This window comes from Pimephales promelas, chromosome 19, assembly GCF_988280905.1.
Source record: "Pimephales promelas chromosome 19, fPimPro1.hap1.1, whole genome shotgun sequence".
Classification (NCBI taxonomy): domain Eukaryota; kingdom Metazoa; phylum Chordata; class Actinopteri; order Cypriniformes; family Leuciscidae; genus Pimephales; species Pimephales promelas.
In genome coordinates, this window is record NC_142787.1 from 29220583 (window position 1) to 29240946 (window position 20364).

Genomic DNA, 20364 nt, shown 5'->3' on the forward strand with positions numbered 1-20364 from the left:
TAATTCAATTAAGGGGTGTGTCCTGGGTGCGGACAAATAAAGATCGTGGTAGCTGAAGAATGAATGCGTTCTGGTCTCTCTGCAAAAAAAAGAAGCCTGGTAAAACCTATGGGTAAAACAAGTGACAAATTATTTCCATGTTTTTGCCACAAAATTAAGTTTTATTAAAGCTAGCCTACGGAAAGCACATCCCGCTCTCTCTCCCACTCAAACGCACACACATAGCTACAATACCGATCGGTAATAATCGGTATAAGTATTATCCTAGTAATATATGCATTTGGATATTATATGGAAAATGTAATTATAATTCATCAAAGATTGTATTAAACTATCTGGTGACCAGTTGACCACGTCTCTACAACGTTCTCCATGGGATAAACTAGTGACGTCTTTTGAGGACGTCCCCACAACGTTTCTGCAACGTTAGCCAAGATTATAAAAAATGGAACGGAAACACTTTACAATAAGGTTCATTAGTTAACATTAGTAAATGCATTAACTAACATGAATTAACAATGAGCAATGCATTAGTTACAGTGTTAATGAATCTTTGTTAATATTAGTTAATATAAATACAGCTGTTCATTGTGCGTTCATGTTAGTTCACAGTCCATTAACTAATGTTAACTAATACAACCTTTGATTTTAATAACGTATTAGTAAATGTTGGAATTAATATTAACTATGATTAATAAATTCTGAAGAAGTATTGTTCACATATTGTTAGGGCTGGGTATTGAGACAAATTTCACAATTCGATTCGATTTCGATTCACAAGCTTGCAATTCGATTCGATTTCGATTATGATTCGATTCGATTCAATATCGATTATTTTGGATATCAGTTACAATAAATGGCAAATTTTCTCAAGGGAATCAAATCTCTTAAATGCTGTAAACTATGGTCTATATATATCGTCTAGTTGTAGCCTACTAGGCTTCATTAGCCTAATATGAAGGTAATAATTAACTGTTTTATAGCTATACAAACACTTAAATTATACTTTTATTTATTTTTATAATAAGAAGATTATATGAAATGTAAACATTTAAATGGTGGCTGTCATAAAAACTTGCCAGATTTATTCAAATATGCATTAAATATTGAAGAACACTAACGAGTGTGGACTAACGAGTTTATGTGGGTTTTCTGAGGTAAGCTAAATATGACGATACATGACATTGATTACAAGCTGTTTAACTGACGTCTTTCCACGGATGAAACGCAGTTTGAGCGAATCAATGTGACATGATAGGGATTTAGATAAGTTGCACTCTATCTTTTAACACACTTTCAGATGCTCATTCATGTTTATTTCGCGGTGTAACTGGTACTGCTATTATTAACCCGGAAGAGAGATCAGCGCTGCTGCTTCTCTGGAGATGCGCCAGAGCGATCTCACGCCACAGCGCCAAAATGATTTATGTTTTTGAATTTCTAAAGAAAATGGACGTAATTTGAAAATTGAGACTTTGTTTCATATCAATAGTAACAAAGGACAAAGATTATTGCGATTTGTTGGATGCGCACAGCCACGATACAATATCTCATTCATTCAAACGAAACAGGATGACTAATCGATTCTTGAGATTTAAGAATCGATATCGGTTTGTAAAAATGAGAATTGATTAATATCGAGAAATCAATATTTATTACCCAGCCCTACATATTGTACATGTTAACTAATGAACCTTATTGTAAAGTGTTACCAATGGAACTTTACCACGACATCCTCACAACGTTGCCATAAACTCATGTCACACTGACCAAATGACGACGACTAACTCGCCACAACATACTGTGTTAGCTGGGCATACACTCACACAGAAATGTGTTTTCAGCGCTGCTCTGACGATTTCATCAGTAAAATACTCAATGACAGTTCTCACTAGCGAGGTAATAATGCCGCTGTTCTTGGAGCAGATAAAATTACAGCTTCACTATTAGAAGTGACGAACTGCCAAACTGTTAAGATACATACCGACTTGGGTAATTCACACATGCTAACACTCACTCTCTCTCTCTTAACTGTATTAATAACTGCATTTCTCTGCTATCAGTGGCAACCTGCGTAACTATTTCTGAAATTAAGCTTTGGAATTAGCAAAGGAGGCTTGGGTATAAATGTGCAAGAAATTAGTCAACACACAAGAACGTTTTAAGGACCAAAACCTGACAAATGTCTTGAAGTACATCATCTAAAAACAATGTTTTGAGATGTGGTAACAGTAGTATGAGCAATAACTGATTTTGGGCCGTTGAATTACTGAAAATGAAAGCACACTATCCGATCCGCTTTGCGTCGTGGTTGTATTTCCAGCTCGGGTGTGCATTATTCTTCTAATAATTCAACGGCCCGTCGTCAATTATTTCTTTACATATATCGCTCCTCTTGAATGAATGTGGTTCAAGAACATTATCTAATAGCGAATGGACAAATTAATTAATACACACCAACGCAGCCGGAGTACGGATGTGATGTGACACGGGTGAATGTGCATTTGACAGTGTATTTGCACATTATCGTTTTCTTATTTTTTTCTATCAAAAATTGCAGTGTAATTTTAAATGCTTACCTAAAAGAAATTTGTAAAGAATGTTTTCAATAGTTTTTACTTTTTGCTTTACTTTGATATGATAAATACATTAACAAGGAAAACTACAACTTTATAATCTGCATCATATAAACAGATAAATAAAAAATGTTTAAAATGTCAAATTTGTTCACTAAGAAATGAAATAATATATAGTGCACACTTTTCAGTAGCCTTATGCAGCTGTATTTTGGCCTGTCCCAGAAAATGTGTCCATATTGTACGTTCAGAGAAATCCCCTTCTGTAAGCCGACGATCTGGCAGAGATGTAGTTTTTTTAGTTTTTTCTTAAATAATACTGACAAATATCATTTTGCCGGCTGATTCGCTTATGTCCTCGTTGTGTAGATTGGATGGATAGACCCAGTCGCGATCACAACCTTTTTTTCTGTTATAATCGGGGCCTTGGTGAGATGGATCAAGTTAGAGTGAGCTTGCTGTGGTGTTGAGGAATGTGTTAAGGGTGGAAACAATCTTTGAATCCATTGTTAGGTTGCTCTGATGTCGAATAAAACTTTCTGGAAGAGGACAAGCTACATGCACAGCGATTCCAGCTATCAGGATCAGGACGGTGGTCAACAGTGTGAGTCCCCGTCTAAGCACAAGCTGGTTCGTAGAGAGCAAAACTTTAGGTCGAGCTTCTCCAGATTCACTCTCCATCACTGGTTTACCCTGCTCATGAGTACTAACTTGTACATAGCCGTCCGCTTCAGAGCTATTACTTGTTAGCTGGGCCTAAAGTTGCAAAAAAAAAAAAATGATATAAAAGTTATTATATTTGAGAATAGTTTTATATTTCAGGGCAGACGTCATCAATGTAGCAATTACTTTGTTTCCAGTTATGTCATCCCAAGGTTCAGGTATACTTGCTGAAGCTCCAAAATCAGGCGTTTGCTGCGCGCTGTCGTCCCCTTCAGAAACTAGCGTATCCATGACTGTCTGTCCTATCGACGGCGCCTTTTGGACACACACAACTTTTGCATGTTTGCCTGCACGTTTCAAGGCCTAAGGAAGATATTAGTCGACATTATCACACTTTTATCAGCCTTCCAGGATGGCAGCTTGGCTTGATGTTAGTTTGATTTGTCATCTCCCACCTGCTCTGTTGCTTTCTTCCAGTCGAGCTTGAAGATGAGAGTGGTGAAGAAACAGGTTTGAATAATGACACAAATCAGAAGACCAAGCCACAGACCTGAATGAAAATGAGATGTGTTTTAGGCTTAGAACTGGTAACAGATAAATGCAACCTGATTTGTATTACATGGCTGGATTGAAGAGAAAAAAATACTATATGAACAGAGATCTAGATCTACATTAAAGGGTTAATTCACACAAAAATATAACACAAATCTGTCGGCAATATTTTCATTTCTCTTTAGAAGATTAACAAAAGTCTTACAGGTTTTTAACAACATGAGGGTGAGGAATTTATGTCAAAATGTTCATTTAAAAATCTTTTAATAAATCACAAGTTCAGATGCGCTTAAACGCGGACTTTTTTGGGTCTTATTCGCTGTATCCCCCAGAGTTAGATAAGTCCACATACCCTTTTCATCTCTGTGCGTGCCATAACTCTCTCTGACACACCCACCGCTAGCCTAGCTTAGCACAAAGACTGGATGTAAACGGCTCCAGCTAGCATACTGCTCCCAATAAGCGACAAAATAACGCCAACATTTTCCTATTTACATGTAGTGATTTGTATGGTCTTAGTGTGTACATGATACAGCCATCTTCTAACTGTATACTGGGATCTATATGTGTCACACACTGTGACTACACTAATCACAACATGTAAATATGCGTTATTTTGTCACTTATTGGGAGTAGTATGCTAGCTGGAGCCATTTACCTCCAGTCTTTGTGCTAAGCTAGGCTAGCGGTGAGTGCGACAGACTGATGCTGCATCCTAATTTTCATACTATCCGTCCTAAATGGTATTCGATAATAGAATTAGTACGTCCCAAATCGTAGTATGTTGAAATGAGTGTCCAAAGAGACCCAATTGGTCTATTTCCGGTCAGAATCCGAATTGCCGAAATCCGCTGATATTGCGCACAACCCATCGCACGTTGGACGAAGATTCGGTTAGAACTACAAACATGAGTGAAAAGTGTTAAAAAACTACAGACATGGAGGACGCGTGACTCTGGCGGTTATGTAAAAAAAAAAAAAAAGAGTACATACTTTTAGGGCGTAGTATAAGTAGACAAATTGGGACGGAGATGAAAAGGGTATGTATGGATTTATCTAACTCTGGGGGATACGGTGAATAAGATAAAGTTCCAAAAAGTCAGCGTGTTCCTTTAATGAATTGAAATTAGTTTTATAGAAAAACATAAATTGACGACTTTATTATAATTATTACAAATTGTGCTTTAATGGGTTTTGTTGATTAAAATCTCCAGTGCATATAAAGTATAGTGTTTAGAAGTTTGCGGTCGGTAAGATTATTTTAATGTTTTTGAAAGAAGTCTTTTATGTTTACCAAAGCTGCATTTGACCTAAAATACATTAAAACAATATTATTACAATTTAAAATAACTGCTTTGTATTTAACTATATTTTAAAATTGTAATGGCAAAAGCTGAATTTATAGCATCATTAGTACCACATGATCCTTTAGAAATGCTGATTTACTGCTAAAGAACATTTGAACAGTGATATAAATCAAGGGAATGCTGAAATTGATCATAATGTTGTATTATTATCAAAATTGCGGTTGTCACATTCAGTGTATAAATGAAATGAAAGATCTGTATTGTCTTGGCATTAGTTTTGCATTCATTTGTTGAACATCTTTGTTGATCCTGGAACAACATTCCAATCAACCAATCAGATATGATGGACAAGTTTACAGTTTATGTCAAGTTTACACAATCAGGGTTATATTCTCCAAAATCCTTGTTATTCACCTTCAATGTCCCTCTGATTTAGGGATCACGGTTAGGTTAAGGGGTAGGATATATGGTTAGGACTAAATGTTGTTCCTGTATCAACAAAATATGTTGGCCAAGGAATGCATCAAAATCAGGACATGCGAAAAGGTGTACCAAGTATCCTGAGCTCGGCCAGAAACATCAGTGATATTCCCACTGGTAACCCAATGCAGTAGTAACAGATCAAGTTGGACAGTGCTGCTATCTTCTGCTTCCCAGCACCCAGAAGAATCCCTGAACTCACACACTAAAACACAACACAATCAGTCTCTCTTACAAATAAGAACCAGACACTTCACAGTAATCAGTAAATACGTCATTTCACAGAACCAGGTTTCATTACCATAGTCTAATTGTGACATTATCACAGTATAATCACACCTAGAGTCATAAAATGATGAAACAGCTATCATTATAGGCATTACAAGAGATTGCATGATGCCACCAACAATGATTAATTTGTGTTGCCTTCCTATGAACAAATACAAATGTTAAAACGTTTCAAACCTACCACAAGAGCATCAAAAAACTGCAGGAAGACGAACAGCGTGAGATTTTCCGAGACAATCCTCACTATGCTCCTGTTAGATTAAATCAAGAAGTGAGAACTGCAAAATAGAAGAAAAGCTTCACTCTAATCGCTCTAATAGCAGTGTTTTTATATTTCTTATGCAGAAAATTAGATCATAATACTATATAAAATCACATAATCTGTTTTAACGTAATCCAATACATGTGTATATACAGTAGTATCCAATAGTGGAAAAAACCTACTCATCAGAGGTAAAGATGTAGCCCACTACTGACTTTGAGAAACCCACCACGATTCCCTGTAAAACAGCCAAAACTCCTGCAATGCAAAGGTTTAAATTATATTTTCTTCTATACGTTCACCATGAAATCAAGCGTAACAAATCTTTTTTTATGGGATATTGCAGTATTGATTTTGATTTATCTGTGCATGCTTTATTTTTGTAAAAGTTCATGTGTCCTTGTAATCTCTCTCCCTTTTTCATCGACATCTGTATCACACCCAGTGTTGGGAAGGTGACTTTGGAAATGTAATAGGTTACAGATTACAAGTTACCCTATTTATAATGCAATAAGAAGTGTAATTATGTAAATTACCATACTTTATTAAAGTAATATAAGTTATAACTGATTACATACTCTCAGAAAAAAGGTACAAAAGCTGTCACTGAGGCTGCATCTTTTCAAAAGATACACTTTTGTACCTAAATGGTGCATATTGGTACCTAAAATGTACATAATGGCACCTAAAATGTCAATAATATCACCTAAAATGTACATATTAGCATCTACATGTACATATTAGCACCTAAAATGTACATAATAGCACCTAAAATTCACATATTAGCACCTAAAATGTACATAATATCACCTAAAATGTACATATTGGTACCTAAAATGTACATAATAGCACCTAAAATCTACATAATAGCACCTAAAATGTACATAATAGCACCTAAAATGTACATAATAGCACCTAAAATGTACATATTAGCACCTAAAATGTACGTAATAGCACCTAAAATGTACATAATAGCACCTAAAATCTACATAATAGCACCTAAAATGTACATATTAGCACCTAAAATGTACGTAATAGCACCTAAAATGTACATAATAGCACCTAAAATGTACATATTAGCACCTAAAATGTACGTAATAGCACCTAAAATGTACATAATAGCACCTAAAATTCACATATTAGCACCTAAAATGTACATAATAGCACCTAAAATGTACATATTAGCACCCACATGTACATATTGGTACCTAAAATGTACATAATAGCACCTAAAATCTACATAATAGCACCTAAAATTTACATATTAGCACCTAAAATGTACATAATAACACCTAAAATGTACATAATAGCACCTAAAATGTACATATTAGCACCTAAAATGTACGTAATAGCACCTAAAATGTAAATAATAGCACCTAAAATGTACATATTAGCACCTAAAATGTGCATAATAGCATCTAAAATTTACATATTAGCACCTAAAATGGACAAAAGTTTACCTTTTGAAAAGGTACAGCCCCAGTGACAGATTTTTGTACCTTTTTTGAGTGTATGATTACTCAATCTCTAACAAATGTTTTCAACTGTGATTAACAGTGAAAACACAGAAATCCAGAAATTTCCGTCAATACCCGGGAGGTGTTGTCTCATAAATTACGGAAATTTCCTTCGGAAGAGTTAAGCTTCATTTTAACCACTATGTGGGTATTTCCATAGTCTACTAACCGGAGATCACAAGAGTCACTTTACTGGTGATCAGGGCCCTGTCAGTGTCTCCAGCTCCCAGCGCGTTTCCCACACGCACACAAGCGGCTGCATGCACACCTAATGGAAACTAAACATGAAATAGGTTTATTCAAACATAAATAAATTTGGCAGTAATGTCAAAAAGCCTCTAAGTACCGTGAGCTCAACGCAACACAAAGCTGTCTTACCATGTAAGTAATGGACCCCACCTCCAGCAACACATGTTGAGCACCAAGATCCACCTCTCCGAGCATTCCTGACAATCAGGGATGAGAAAGGGGATGGATGTTATTTAATTATCTGTGGAATGAGAGTATTTTTCTCTGATTGCTGCATTGCACTGAAACATAAAGTAGTTAGGCAATTTATGAGGTGATTGGTAAGCCATCGAACATTGTGCTCTGCGCTTCCACCTATATTACTACAAAATAGTAATTAACAAAGCATTAATTGTCAGGGATTTAACATGATCGCAGTGGCACTTCAGGTTGAAGACCAATAGAAATATTTTCTCGATGTATATCAAATTGGCAACTACTAAACTAGACAACGTATACTCACCTGCAAGGAAACCTCCGATCTCATAGACCCACCACTCAAAACAGAGCATGAGCGTGCTGGGAATGGCCAGTTTCATGTAAGAGCCCCACTCCTGCAGTGATGCTCTAGACCAGCCTGTAGGGGGCGACAGAGACAAACACATTCCCACACAAGCACTGCATGCAGAACACCACTCATCTCTTGCAGGCTAATTATTGATTGACTTGCTATGCAAAATAATTGTGTATGTGGAAGAACTTGTCACAATTCGACAAAACCTCTCTACTTTATTTTGTAACGCAGAAGCTGGCCGTTTACTGTGAATTTGTGTGAGGCTTCCGATTTATTAGCCACTAGGTAAATGATGATTCACTATTTGTGCTACAAACCAGTGTGTTTATTAAATACTTTTTAAAGAAATTTAGAAATGATATTGATTCTTCCTGCTCTTTTTGTGAAACCATCTCTGAAACTGTTGGTCATTTGTTTTGGGAATGTTTTTTCACTCTGTCTTTCTGGGACAATTTTAATGCTCTCATTATCCAAAAGGTTTTTTGTAATTTTTCTTTATCATATAAAAACATTCTTTTTTGGATTCTATGTCAAAGACAAAAATTAAATTAATGCATGTTTTTGTATAAACCTTCTTTTATATATTGGAAAATTTCATATCCATAAAGCTAAATATATGAACAGTAAACCCCACTTTAGCTTTTTCAAAGAAGAATTGAAGATGTATTTAAATACAATTTCAACATCTCTCAATAAGAAAGCAATGAAAACATCCAGAATTTGTACCATGTTTAATATTCTTCCTTAATGTTTTATTTTTTTCTTGTATGCCCTCATCTCTCTTTCCTTCTCTCTTTTTTTTTCTTTAAGACTAATGTAAAATAATGTTATTTCTTTTCATATCTCCTCTCTTAATGTATTTGGTATCATAATGTCTCCTTGTTTTGATAGATTGTTTACTACTTGACTTGTATGTCTTGACTTGTTCTGTTTATTAACATTGCATTAATAATAATTTAAAAAAAAACGGTGTGTTTATGATTGCGATAATACCAGTTTACAATCTCAAGCATCATAACAAACTGTTTTTGTACAGCTAAAATAACTGGAAGTGGCTGACACCAGAAGCCTGACACATTCAAGTTACAAATGGCCTCAAATTACATACGCAATATAATACAAAGTTGACTTGACTTGATATGTAAACTTTTGACTTTTATGTACAATATCCTATTCAGGACAGTACTAAATAAATTAATATGCGTTTCGTATGATCCGTCTTGTTTTGTTACAATTATTCACATTTTCACAGATTCTGAAAGGGGGGTGTGTGTGCACTTTTGAGCAGCGTTGTATATTCAGTGATGCATCGCTGTCGGCACTTCCATTGGCAGTCGCCGCATACATCGAGGCTCATTTGCATACACTGAGGCTCATTTGCATACACTGAGGCTCATTTGCATACACTGAGGCTCATTTGCATACATCGGAACTCTGCTGACTGCACTACGAGCCTTGTCTCTCGCTCACGGTCAAGAATCAATTTGTCACTACAAATCAATGTCAGATATAAACGCCCCTATAGATGACTTAATATAATCATTTTAGAAGTCAATGACCCCATAATGGCATAAAAGTGTGTGTGTGTGTGTGTGTGCAGCTCACCATCCCATGTCTTCACATGCAACTTTTTCCAGCGTATGTACGCAAACAGCAGGAGGCAGATGGAGATCTGTGAGAAACTGTTGGCTACAGCAGAGCCCCTGCAGAAACACACACACACCTGCTTATCCTGAAGTGATATTAGTTTATTATTATTATTAGAATTACTAGCCTATTAATCATACATACTTCACTCCCAGCTTCATTGAGTGAAGAAGGACGTAGTTTGTTGCTACGTTTAAAATGTTGGCAGCCACTGCAGTGTACATCTGGGGCAGGATGATGCCCTGAAACATGACGATACATGATCTCTCATATATATACAAGCTGTCCAATGCAACATCTTGAGATTACTGAGATGTTGTACCTGGTTTTGCAGATAAGACACCTGCAGATGGTGCAGAAACATGGCCTTGGAAATAAAAGGAAGATGTCAATAGAAGTAAAGCTTGTGACAACTGACTGTGGTTACACGCTTTAAATATTACATGTTGAACTGGAAATAATATACAATTTGACAGGACACACTGGTCATAGACCAAAAAGTGTCGTGAAGAGTGAGCAGCATGATTTGGAGAAAGCGCCAGGAAACATTTGAACTTGTACTCAAGAAAACAAGGCCAGCACAGAGATTAAAGCACAACCACTGAATGTTTTTGTATAAAAACATGTTGTTATACTTACAGGAACGGCAGGGAGGAAAGCCATAACATACAGCTGTGCAATCCTGAAACAGGGATGAATAATGCAACCGTGAGCATCTTTGAACAACAGGACAACCCAGCAAACAAATTTAAAGGGTTAGTTCACCCAAAAATGAAAATAAGTCATTAATTACTCACCCCCATGCTGTACCAACCCCGTAAGACCTTCGTTCATCTTCGGAACACAAATAAAGATATTTTTGATTGAATCTGAGAGCTGGATCACTCTTTCATAGACTGCCTAAGGGACTGGCTCTTGACGGCCCATAAAGTCATTAAAGAAAAGGTTTAAATATTCCATGTGCCTACAGCGGCTCAATTATAAGTTTATCAAGCGACGAGACTACTTTTTGTGCGAAAAAAACATAAATAACGACTTTATTCCACTATTCCAGTACTTCCTTAAGGGCGCATGCGCGAGAACTGAGACGAGGACGTTCTCATTCGTCTACTTCTTGTTACCGGCTGCTCACCGCTTAGGAGTTTTACCGCCCCCTACCGTATAAAATGATGATCCATATATAAGGCGCTCCGGATTATAAGGCACACTGTCGTTTTTTGAGAAGATTAAAGGCTTTTAAGTGCACCTTATAGTGCGGAAAATACGCAAATTGAAAAGCGTATGTACAGCGCGCATCTTCCTCTGCTTGTAAACAGAAAGTTTTGCGCTTCCAGCTATATCAGCACATCATCTTATACGGTAGGTGGCGGTAAAACTCCTAAGCGGTGAGCAGCCGGTAACAAGAAGTAGACGAATGAGAACGTCCATGGAATAGTGGAATTAAGTCGTTATTTATGTTTTTTTCGCACAAAAAGTAGTCTCGTCGCTTGATAAACTTATAATTGAGCCGCTGTAGGCACATGGAATATTTAAACCTTTTCTCTTAATGACTTTATGGGCCGTCAAGAGGCAGTCCCTTAGGCAGTCTATGGAGGACTGATCCAGCTCTCAGATTAAATCAAAAATATCTTTATTTGTGTTCCGAAGATGAACGAAGGTCTTACGGGGTTGGTACAGCATGGGGGTGAGTAATTAATGACGTAATTTTCATTTTTGGGTGAACTAACCCTTTAATGTTCTGGGAATGTTCTGTGAACGTTAGTTTTTGATTCCCAGAACGTTCCTAGAACTTTCCCTTAAGGTTAAGGGAACGTTCCCGGAACATTCTCCTTACGTTATAAAAATGGAACCTAAAAATAACCTACATGGAACGTTCGAGAACATTAGGGGAACATTAGGGGAACGTTCTGGGGAACATTAGGGAAACGTTCTGTGTTTGCTGGGAATTGACACTCCATAAATAGTTACAATTTTGGTGTCATATTTATGGTATATTTATGTCCTAATTTCTTTATTTATTTATTTTTGGAGAGAGAACAATCAGATTTTTTCTTAGCATACTTTTAAAAAACGGTATTATGGAAATAATATACTTTAAAAGAATATACTTAGGTGCAACCTAAATTTAATGGTTTTGGACTCTTAGTTGCATGTTAATTGCATTAAAATGAAAATGTTTTATAGTTTGAATTTACTTGAACTATAAACTATAGTATAAAGTTTAACTATAAAATCAAAAATAACTTTAGAGTTCAGCTTTTTTGACCCACTTTGGTAGGATAGCCCTAGACAGCAAATGTGTCGGCCCAGATCCGGCCCAAATCTGGCACAATTGGAATCCACGTGGGCCAGATCTGGGCAAAACTATGTTTCTGTCTGATCTTTATATGTAGTTTCATAATTCAATCTCTAATATATGGTTAAAGTGTTTTGCTAATTGAGCTGTCAAGCATTTCTGGTGAACTAAAATATACCTTAATGTAATATCTATTGAAATGTTATAGCATGCATTTAAGTATATTTGAAAATACACATTTGAAATGATAAAGTATTAGCCTGACTTTTAGTATGTCAGTATTTGTCAGTATTTGGTGAAAAAAAACATGAAAAGAAACCAGTGAAGAAAAAAAAGTCCCAGCTAATACTTGTAATATGGAGGCCCAGATTAATTTGATCTGGACTTTTATCCTCAGATTTATAGCTAAATTCTTTATTCATCTCAGAAGTTATTTCAACTGCTGGTTTTTAAAGCATTATTAGTCTGTTCTTTTGGCACACATTTTCGCTTGGTCTCCTATCTACATGGAAAAAAAGGTTTTACATCGGTAACAATTTCTCTAATAATCTGACTGGATTAGTCTGACCTGGCCACCTCCGGCTCTTGCTTCAGGGTGAGGAGTATTGACTCAGCGTTGATGAGAATGGCCCAGCATGGCAGGCAGAAGAGTAAGAGGATGAGTATGCTTCTCTGGAGAATTTCCCCCACACGCTTAAGGTTCTTACTGCCAAATGTCTGGACATGGACAACAGATCATTAGTACATAATATATAGGATGGATTACTTTATGCAAGAATTAAGTTAGTTGTCCGTTGAGTTGTTCTTTCAGATATGTTTTTTTTAACAGAGGGAGATATTGATAAATCTTTAACTTTGTGAAATACTGTGAGTCCATTATACAGGGGCGGTTATTACACAGTGGTTTATTGAGATAGTTGGTATATAGGACAACATACATAATTACTTTAAACAGGTTAAGGTCATCACTAGTTAAGACTACCTGAGAGACGAGTGTGTCGCATGCAAGGGCCAGACCGCATCCAGTGGCTGTTGTGGTCACATTAACAGTCTGTGGGAGACAAATGATGCTTTAGCAGAGCAATCACTGAACACACTCTCCTTATCTCTCACTGCTTCCTTCTTGGAGATATACGGGCAATGGATTTCCGATCGGATCTTCCAGAACATTTCTTGAAATAGGAAATAGTCTTAGTTTACAAAACACAGATGTGACAAGATACCGAGGCTTTAGATTGTTCAGAAGGATTTCATTAATGATGTAATTATATATTTTAATATCAGAGATATAATAACTGGACAGAATGATCTTACCTTTAACTTTTTTCTAAATACCTAATTTACCTCTAAAGGGTGGATTTAGTAGGTACAATAAGGTACTAATATATGCAACCTTTAGAAAAGTACAAATGTGTATCTTTGAAGCTGTTGTAGCCCCATAAGGTCATTTTTTGTGCAGAACTATAGATAGTGTATACATTACCGCAGAAGCCAGGGCATATCCAGCCAATTCAGCATTTCCCAGGTGACCACAGAATATTGTGATGACGAATGGCAGTAGAAAGTTTAAGATCCTGGAGACGAGCTGACGAAAATGAAAATTCAGACATCAACAACGGAGAACTCAAGCATACAAATAAACACAGAAATCAATTCAGTCTGCAGCCCGAATACTATTTGAATCCATATTACGTCCGGCAAAACAATTTTATCGAAAATCATGATGTTTATGTTTATAATCTTCATGCCTGATAGTCGCATTTACAGTTTAGAGGTGTGCCCTTAAGGAACACAAATATATGGGAATATACTGCAAAATATAATGGGATCTATTACATAATACATTTCCATATGGGAAACTAGTGCTAATATTTTTCAATATACTGCAATTTATTAATTGACAAGACATTTATTAAAAGAACAAAATAGTAGTGCATGTAAAATTCACAAAGTTTCACAAAAAAAATGCTCAAATGGTCGCCTTGCTCTGTTCTGCGATGCACGTTCACGACTCTCCTGTTCGAACTCGTTCATCAAAGTTAACGAATCTTTTTCCGAGTCAATTTGTTCATTTCGCTCATTGAATGAACCATATGACACGAAAAAAGATTCGTTCATTTTGATAAACGAGTTCGAACAAGAGAGTCATGAACGTGCATCGCAGAACGGAGCAAGGTGACCATTTGAGCTTATAAAACTTAAACTTTCTTATTTATTTTTTAAATGATCGATCGTTTCGCTTGATAAGACGCTTATTCGTCGTCTGGAATCGTTTAAAGCCCTTTGAACAGTTTGCACTGAAACGGTCTTTTGGACCTTGAACCGTTTGGTGCCCAGTAAAGTCCATTATATTGAGAAAAATCCTGGAATGTTTTCATCAAAAACCTTAAGAAAGACATGGACATGACTTGGATGACATGGGCGTGAGTAAATTATCAGCAAAAGTTTTTTTTTCTTAAAAGTGAACTAGTCCTTTAAATACTATAGTACATGCAGCTGTGCTTGTGCTCTTATTAAGTAGTATTTTACATTTTATATATATATATATATATATATATATAGAGAGAGAGAGAGAGAGAGAGAGAGAGAGAGAGAGAGAGAGAGAGAGAGAGAGAGAGAGAGAGAGAGAGAGAGAGAGAGAGAGAGAGAGAGAGAGAGAGAGCAAATATATTGTCACATATTTTTTCAATATATGAAAAGCAGCAATTCCTTATGTATTATTCAATATTATTCTATATATTTTCAAATATACTGTTAAACCACTTAATATATTGATCATTTAAATATAGGGCAATATATGAAGAGTTCAGATGGAAAAGCCTCTAAATGCCATTTGAAATTTTCTTCTTTAATGATGATTTTTATCAAACTTGTATATTTAAGTTCAGTAATTTCACTTAAATTGCAATGAGGATTACCTATTAATTGTCATTTAAGTGAAATTACTGAACTTGAACATATAAGCTTGATAAAAATGATCATTTTAGAAGAAAATTTCAAATGGCACTTAGAGGCTTTTGCATCTGAACTCTTCATATTTTCTTTTCATAAGGGTGATGATAATATATTTTACGTTTACACTCAACGGCCACTTTATTAGGTACATCTTGCTAGGTTTGACCCCATTTGTCTTCAGAACTGCCTCAATTCTTTGTGGCGTACTGTAGATTCAACGAGCTGCAGGAAACATTCCTCAGAGATTTCGATAGAATCACACAGTTGCTGCAGATTTGTTGGCTGCACTTCCATGACTGCGAATCTGCAGATGATTGCAAAGATCCTCTATTGGATTGAGTTATCCTGGTGGAAGTAGATGGTACACTGTGGTCATTAAGGCCGGGATGGACATGGTCAGCAGTTTAAAAGATGCTCACTTCTTACAAACAGGCCCAAAGTGTGTGAAGAAAATCTCCCACAATCCACTACACACCATAGCACCAGCCTGAACCGTTGATACAAGGCAAGATTGATCCATGTTGTTAATGGCAATTTCTGACCCTACCATCTGAATGTCGCAGAAATCAAGACTCATCCGAACAGGCAACGTTTTTTTGTCCAATTTTGGTGATCATGTGTGAATTGTAGCTTCAGTTTCCTGTTCTCATCTGACAGGAGTGACACCAGTGTGTGTTCTGCTGCATTAGTCCATCTACATCAAGGTTCGACATGTTGTGTGTTCAGAGATTTGAGTTACTGTTGTTTCTATGACCTCAAACCAGTCTGGTCATTCTCCTCGACCTCCGGAATCAATAAGGCATTTTCACTCACAGAACTGTCACTCACTGGATATTTTCTCTCTTTCTGACCTTTCTCTGTAAACCCTCGAGATGGCACCTTTATTCCAAATTCTGATGCTCAATTTGATCTTGACCATGCCTAAATGAGTTTCTGCCATGTGATTGGCTGATTAGATATTTGTGTTAATCCGCAGTTGAACATGTGTACCTTACAAAGTAGGTGGTGAGTGTATCAAATTTTAAATATATTTTTGTATTTGCTTTAATTGTGGCATGATATTTTTTTCAATCCATCATGATCATTATTTTTCAATCCACAGATGCCTAATGGACTGGTCGGTATTTATGGAATGGGCGACCGGAGGAAAATAGGAGTAGGTCATGTCTTTTTATTCTTTGTTGAGGGGAGGGTCATCCAAGTTTTTTTTAGCCAAGGGGGAGGGTCACTCAACTTTTGTATTCAAGAAAACCGCAACATTTCAAAGTGGCTTGTTTCGTGTATAATTTCCATGTAGCTCTCTCAGTCTCGGCCCACTATCGCTAGGGACTGTTCGTTTTTCTTATTTAATGGGCCACTGGAGGAGATTTGAGATCTGTAGTAAAAACAGACTTGACCCTCCCTTCGCCAGCAATAATATTTTCTATGATCCTCCAAAATGGTTGTGAAAAAAGTCATGACTCTCCCTGATCATTTATTGATTACTTTGCGCTTGGCAAAGATGTTTAGATTTTTACAACCATGACAAATGACTAAACTCCTGCTTTCTCATCTTACTAGGGCTGTAACGATAGACCAAACCTACAATTCGGTTCGTATCACGATTTTTGATTTGAAAAAAAAACAACAACAAAAAACATGTTTTCGGCAGTGGTGACGCGTTCATGTAAAATGTAAGGGTGGTGCTGCCAATAAAGTTTCTTAAAGCTACCACAAAGAACCGGCAAAAGAAATGATTATAAATATGTCAAATATAGCAAGGAGACATTTTAATTCACTCTTAGAAGAAATGGTTCTATTTACCAGAAATGGTTCCATCCCCCGCTTCATATATGAAAAGGAACTCCAAAATGGTTCTATATAGAACCATTTTTTTTTTTTGGTAAAAGGTTCTATTGGCCAAGTATGGAACCCCAGGGTTCTATATAGAACCCAGAGGAACCCTTTTTTAAGAGTGTATAGAACCTTTTAGGGGTTCCAAATACATAGCGCTAATAGAACCCTTTTTTCTAAGAGTGTTGTTTTAATAAACAAGTATGCAAATATGAAGGTGACATATATATCTCATAGGAATACATTAGCAGTCTTTTTTCTTTCGTTTTGAATTAAAAAGTAGACATTTTAAGCTTTCTATTTATGTATCAGGTCTGTGAGGCAAGTAGCCTGCCTTAGGCTATACGCTGAGTTTCAGTTCATTTATTAGACGAGAGTCCAGTTCACGTGCCGGTGCCTCTGTGTCATGCTGATCTATTTTCTACTATATTTACTTCTTATATATTAAATCCAGGCAATTGGTTGATGAAACATTAATTACAATTAATTATATTTATATATACGTTTATTTTTTGGCCAGTTTCTGCTCAAAGTCGTGCATCTTTGGATATGCCGTGCACACCAGCAAACGAATTGCGCTCATGTGGACGCTGTGAGCGTAAACCAATCAAACGCCAGAACTGCAGCTGATAGAATAGCAGAATAACTATCTTCAAAAGCAGATAGTTAATCATCCACGATCAAAAATCGTGATTTCGCATAAGCACAAGAATAAAATGACTGAGTTTAACAATATTGCATCGCAGGCGTGCTACAGTGGTACATTTATTCATCGCACAGACCAATCTTTTCATAGATATATTTCGCACTGTACAGGACCCTTTTTAATGAACGTTTGGTGTACGTCTACTAGCCATAGAGATATATCCGAACATCTGTGCCAAGCGCAAACCACTACAGAAGTAATCAATAAATTATCCAGTTTTCACAATCATTTTGGAGGGTCCTTCTGGCGAAGGGAGGTCAAGTCTACTTTGAGATCTCAAAACTCTTGCGGTAGCCCCTTCATTAAAAAAATAACAGTCCCTAACCAAGATAGAGTTCATACCACAGGAATTCCACGTGACAGTCAGATAAACACTGTTCACGACCATAAAACAGGAGCCATCATTCACATTGTCATCAATCAAGTCAGGTCAGGACTAACTTAAGTGATCAAAACTAAACATGCATCCCAGAAGCAGTCTCTGCTGGCAAAGCTCCTGTCATTAAAGTTTAAAGTGAGCTGAAGCACTGAGAGAGCATTGGAGCAGAGCGAGGACTCACCAGGGGCCCGGTCAGGAGCAGGACTTGGTAGAGTTCCTCTCTGTAGGCCAGGGGAACCCATTGACGCACACAGTTGCAGCTGAACAGTTTCGAACTGGGTGCTGTTGCCTCGGTGATTTGTTCATTGCTTGCCAACGGGCCACAAGCCTCAGGCATCCGATCTTTATCCATTCAGCCGCTGAGTGCAAAAAAATAAGAGAAGAGGGTGAGGAAAGAGCGAGACGGAGAGAATAATAGGAGCAGTATTGGAATGAGACCGCTTCTCTCCAGCAGCGATTTGTCATAAAATGTTGTTATCAGTCCATGGAGGCAGAAACAATCAAAAAAAATTGTGCTGGGGCACTGATTAAGCAACCTGCTGCCTTCAGTCGCAGAGAGGCAGGTCACAAGCAAGCTCTTTATGATTCCCTGTATGGAGTACAGCAGCTCTGATGGGGGCTGTAAGGGGCGGGTTAGCCCTTCGTACTTCTTAAACTCAGCGGTAATCTTATCAGGAATGCCTCTGTAAATAACAGATTGCTTGCTTTTGAGGAACACATGTGGAGCGTTTTTTTTCTAAATTGTAAGTTTTTAGTACAATTTTTTAAATTGCTAAAACTACGGCATTCATTTCTTGCAACTCTACGAAAAAAGAAAATCACATAATATGCAAAACATAAGATATCTCTTGCAAATGCAATAATTATATTTTGTATATTTAAATATAGACACCCCGAATATGCATACAAGCCAAGTCAGAAAGTCACATTTATTTTTAAATATACACACAGAACTTGTATATATACACATATTTACTGCATATATTACCTATATATTTACAATAAACAGAAATTTAAGGGGTAAAAATAATTGATCAAAAACTATCAGTCGCTCACATTCGACATTACGTCGACGTGACAACATAATTGGGATCACTTCAGGGAGCCTTATCATCCTCAAGTTTCAAAGAGCCAATGAACGTTGGCATGCGTAAATCCAACGCGTTCTCATCCTAGGGCGTCATATAGTGACACTTTTGAAATTTCGTCTAAATCCACCCTTTAGCGTCAATATAACACGCACAGAGCTTTGTTTGGTTATGGTAGGTTTAGTTCTGGGGTAGGGTTGTCGTTAGACCACTAGGAGGCGCCTTCTGGCGTTGGTGTTTAATTTCATTAAACTGGGGCTTTTTAGGTTTGTTAATTATTTATACTTTATCACTCTTATTTGGGTAATGGGTCCTTCTAATGAATGTTAACTGGTTTATTGTTATCTACTTTTGTGATAACTCTTAATTACAAAAATTTGTTATACTTTATAGTGTTCTTTGGTATTCGTGCGAGCCTGGTGTTCGCTCCTCGCAACAGCCCATTCCTCTGAGAAAACCTATTTGTTGAGTGTTGTTCTTCTCACCAGGAGAACCCCCGAACTTGCTCAATCAGAGCTGTGCTTTCAAGTCAAGTCAATTCATCTTTATTTATATAGCGCTTTTAACAATGTAGATTTTTCCAAAGCGGCTTTACAATGATAATAGGTAAATAAAAATTGAAGTAACAGATTGTTTTGGTTTTATGGCCGCTCTAAAATAAATTTCTTTTCCAGTTAAAGTTAGTTTTGATTGATTCTCTTTCGTAGCAACGATCATTAGTTATTAAAGGGATAGTTCACTTTGAAATTAATTTTTGATATGTTTTAGCTTACCTCAAGGGCATCCAAGATGAAGGTGTCTTCGTTTCCACAGTATTTTCAATTTTGACATTTTTCGGTCAAACCGTTGTTGTCCATCAGTCACACACTGACTGGAGGCTAAGGGGGTCCACCAAAAAGCATGCACAGAGAAGTCCAGATTATTTTAATGACTCGTAAATGTAAGTACACATTGATGGCCTAAGACACGAAACGAGCGGTTTTTGTGAGAAAACAAACAGTATTTATATCGTT

The 20364-nt window shown here is 36.7% G+C and overlaps 1 protein-coding gene across 1 annotated transcript; it reads right to left on the minus strand.

The window, feature by feature from the left end:
• Positions 1 to 2600: 2600 nt before the first annotated feature.
• slc47a1 (solute carrier family 47 member 1) lies at positions 2601 to 18839 on the minus strand. Its single transcript, XM_039693769.2, has 17 exons — positions 18445 to 18839; positions 13874 to 13975; positions 13373 to 13441; positions 12959 to 13107; positions 10734 to 10776; positions 10417 to 10461; positions 10239 to 10336; positions 10053 to 10150; positions 8397 to 8510; positions 8024 to 8091; positions 7815 to 7923; positions 6311 to 6386; positions 6048 to 6117; positions 5651 to 5783; positions 3695 to 3789; positions 3426 to 3602; positions 2601 to 3332 (listed from the first exon to the last, which is right to left on the minus strand). The coding sequence occupies exons 1-17, from the start codon at positions 18613 to 18615 to the stop codon at positions 3021 to 3023; spliced, it is 1929 nt and encodes a 642-aa protein (XP_039549703.2). The 5' UTR covers positions 18616 to 18839; the 3' UTR covers positions 2601 to 3020.
• Positions 18840 to 20364: the final 1525 nt, after the last annotated feature.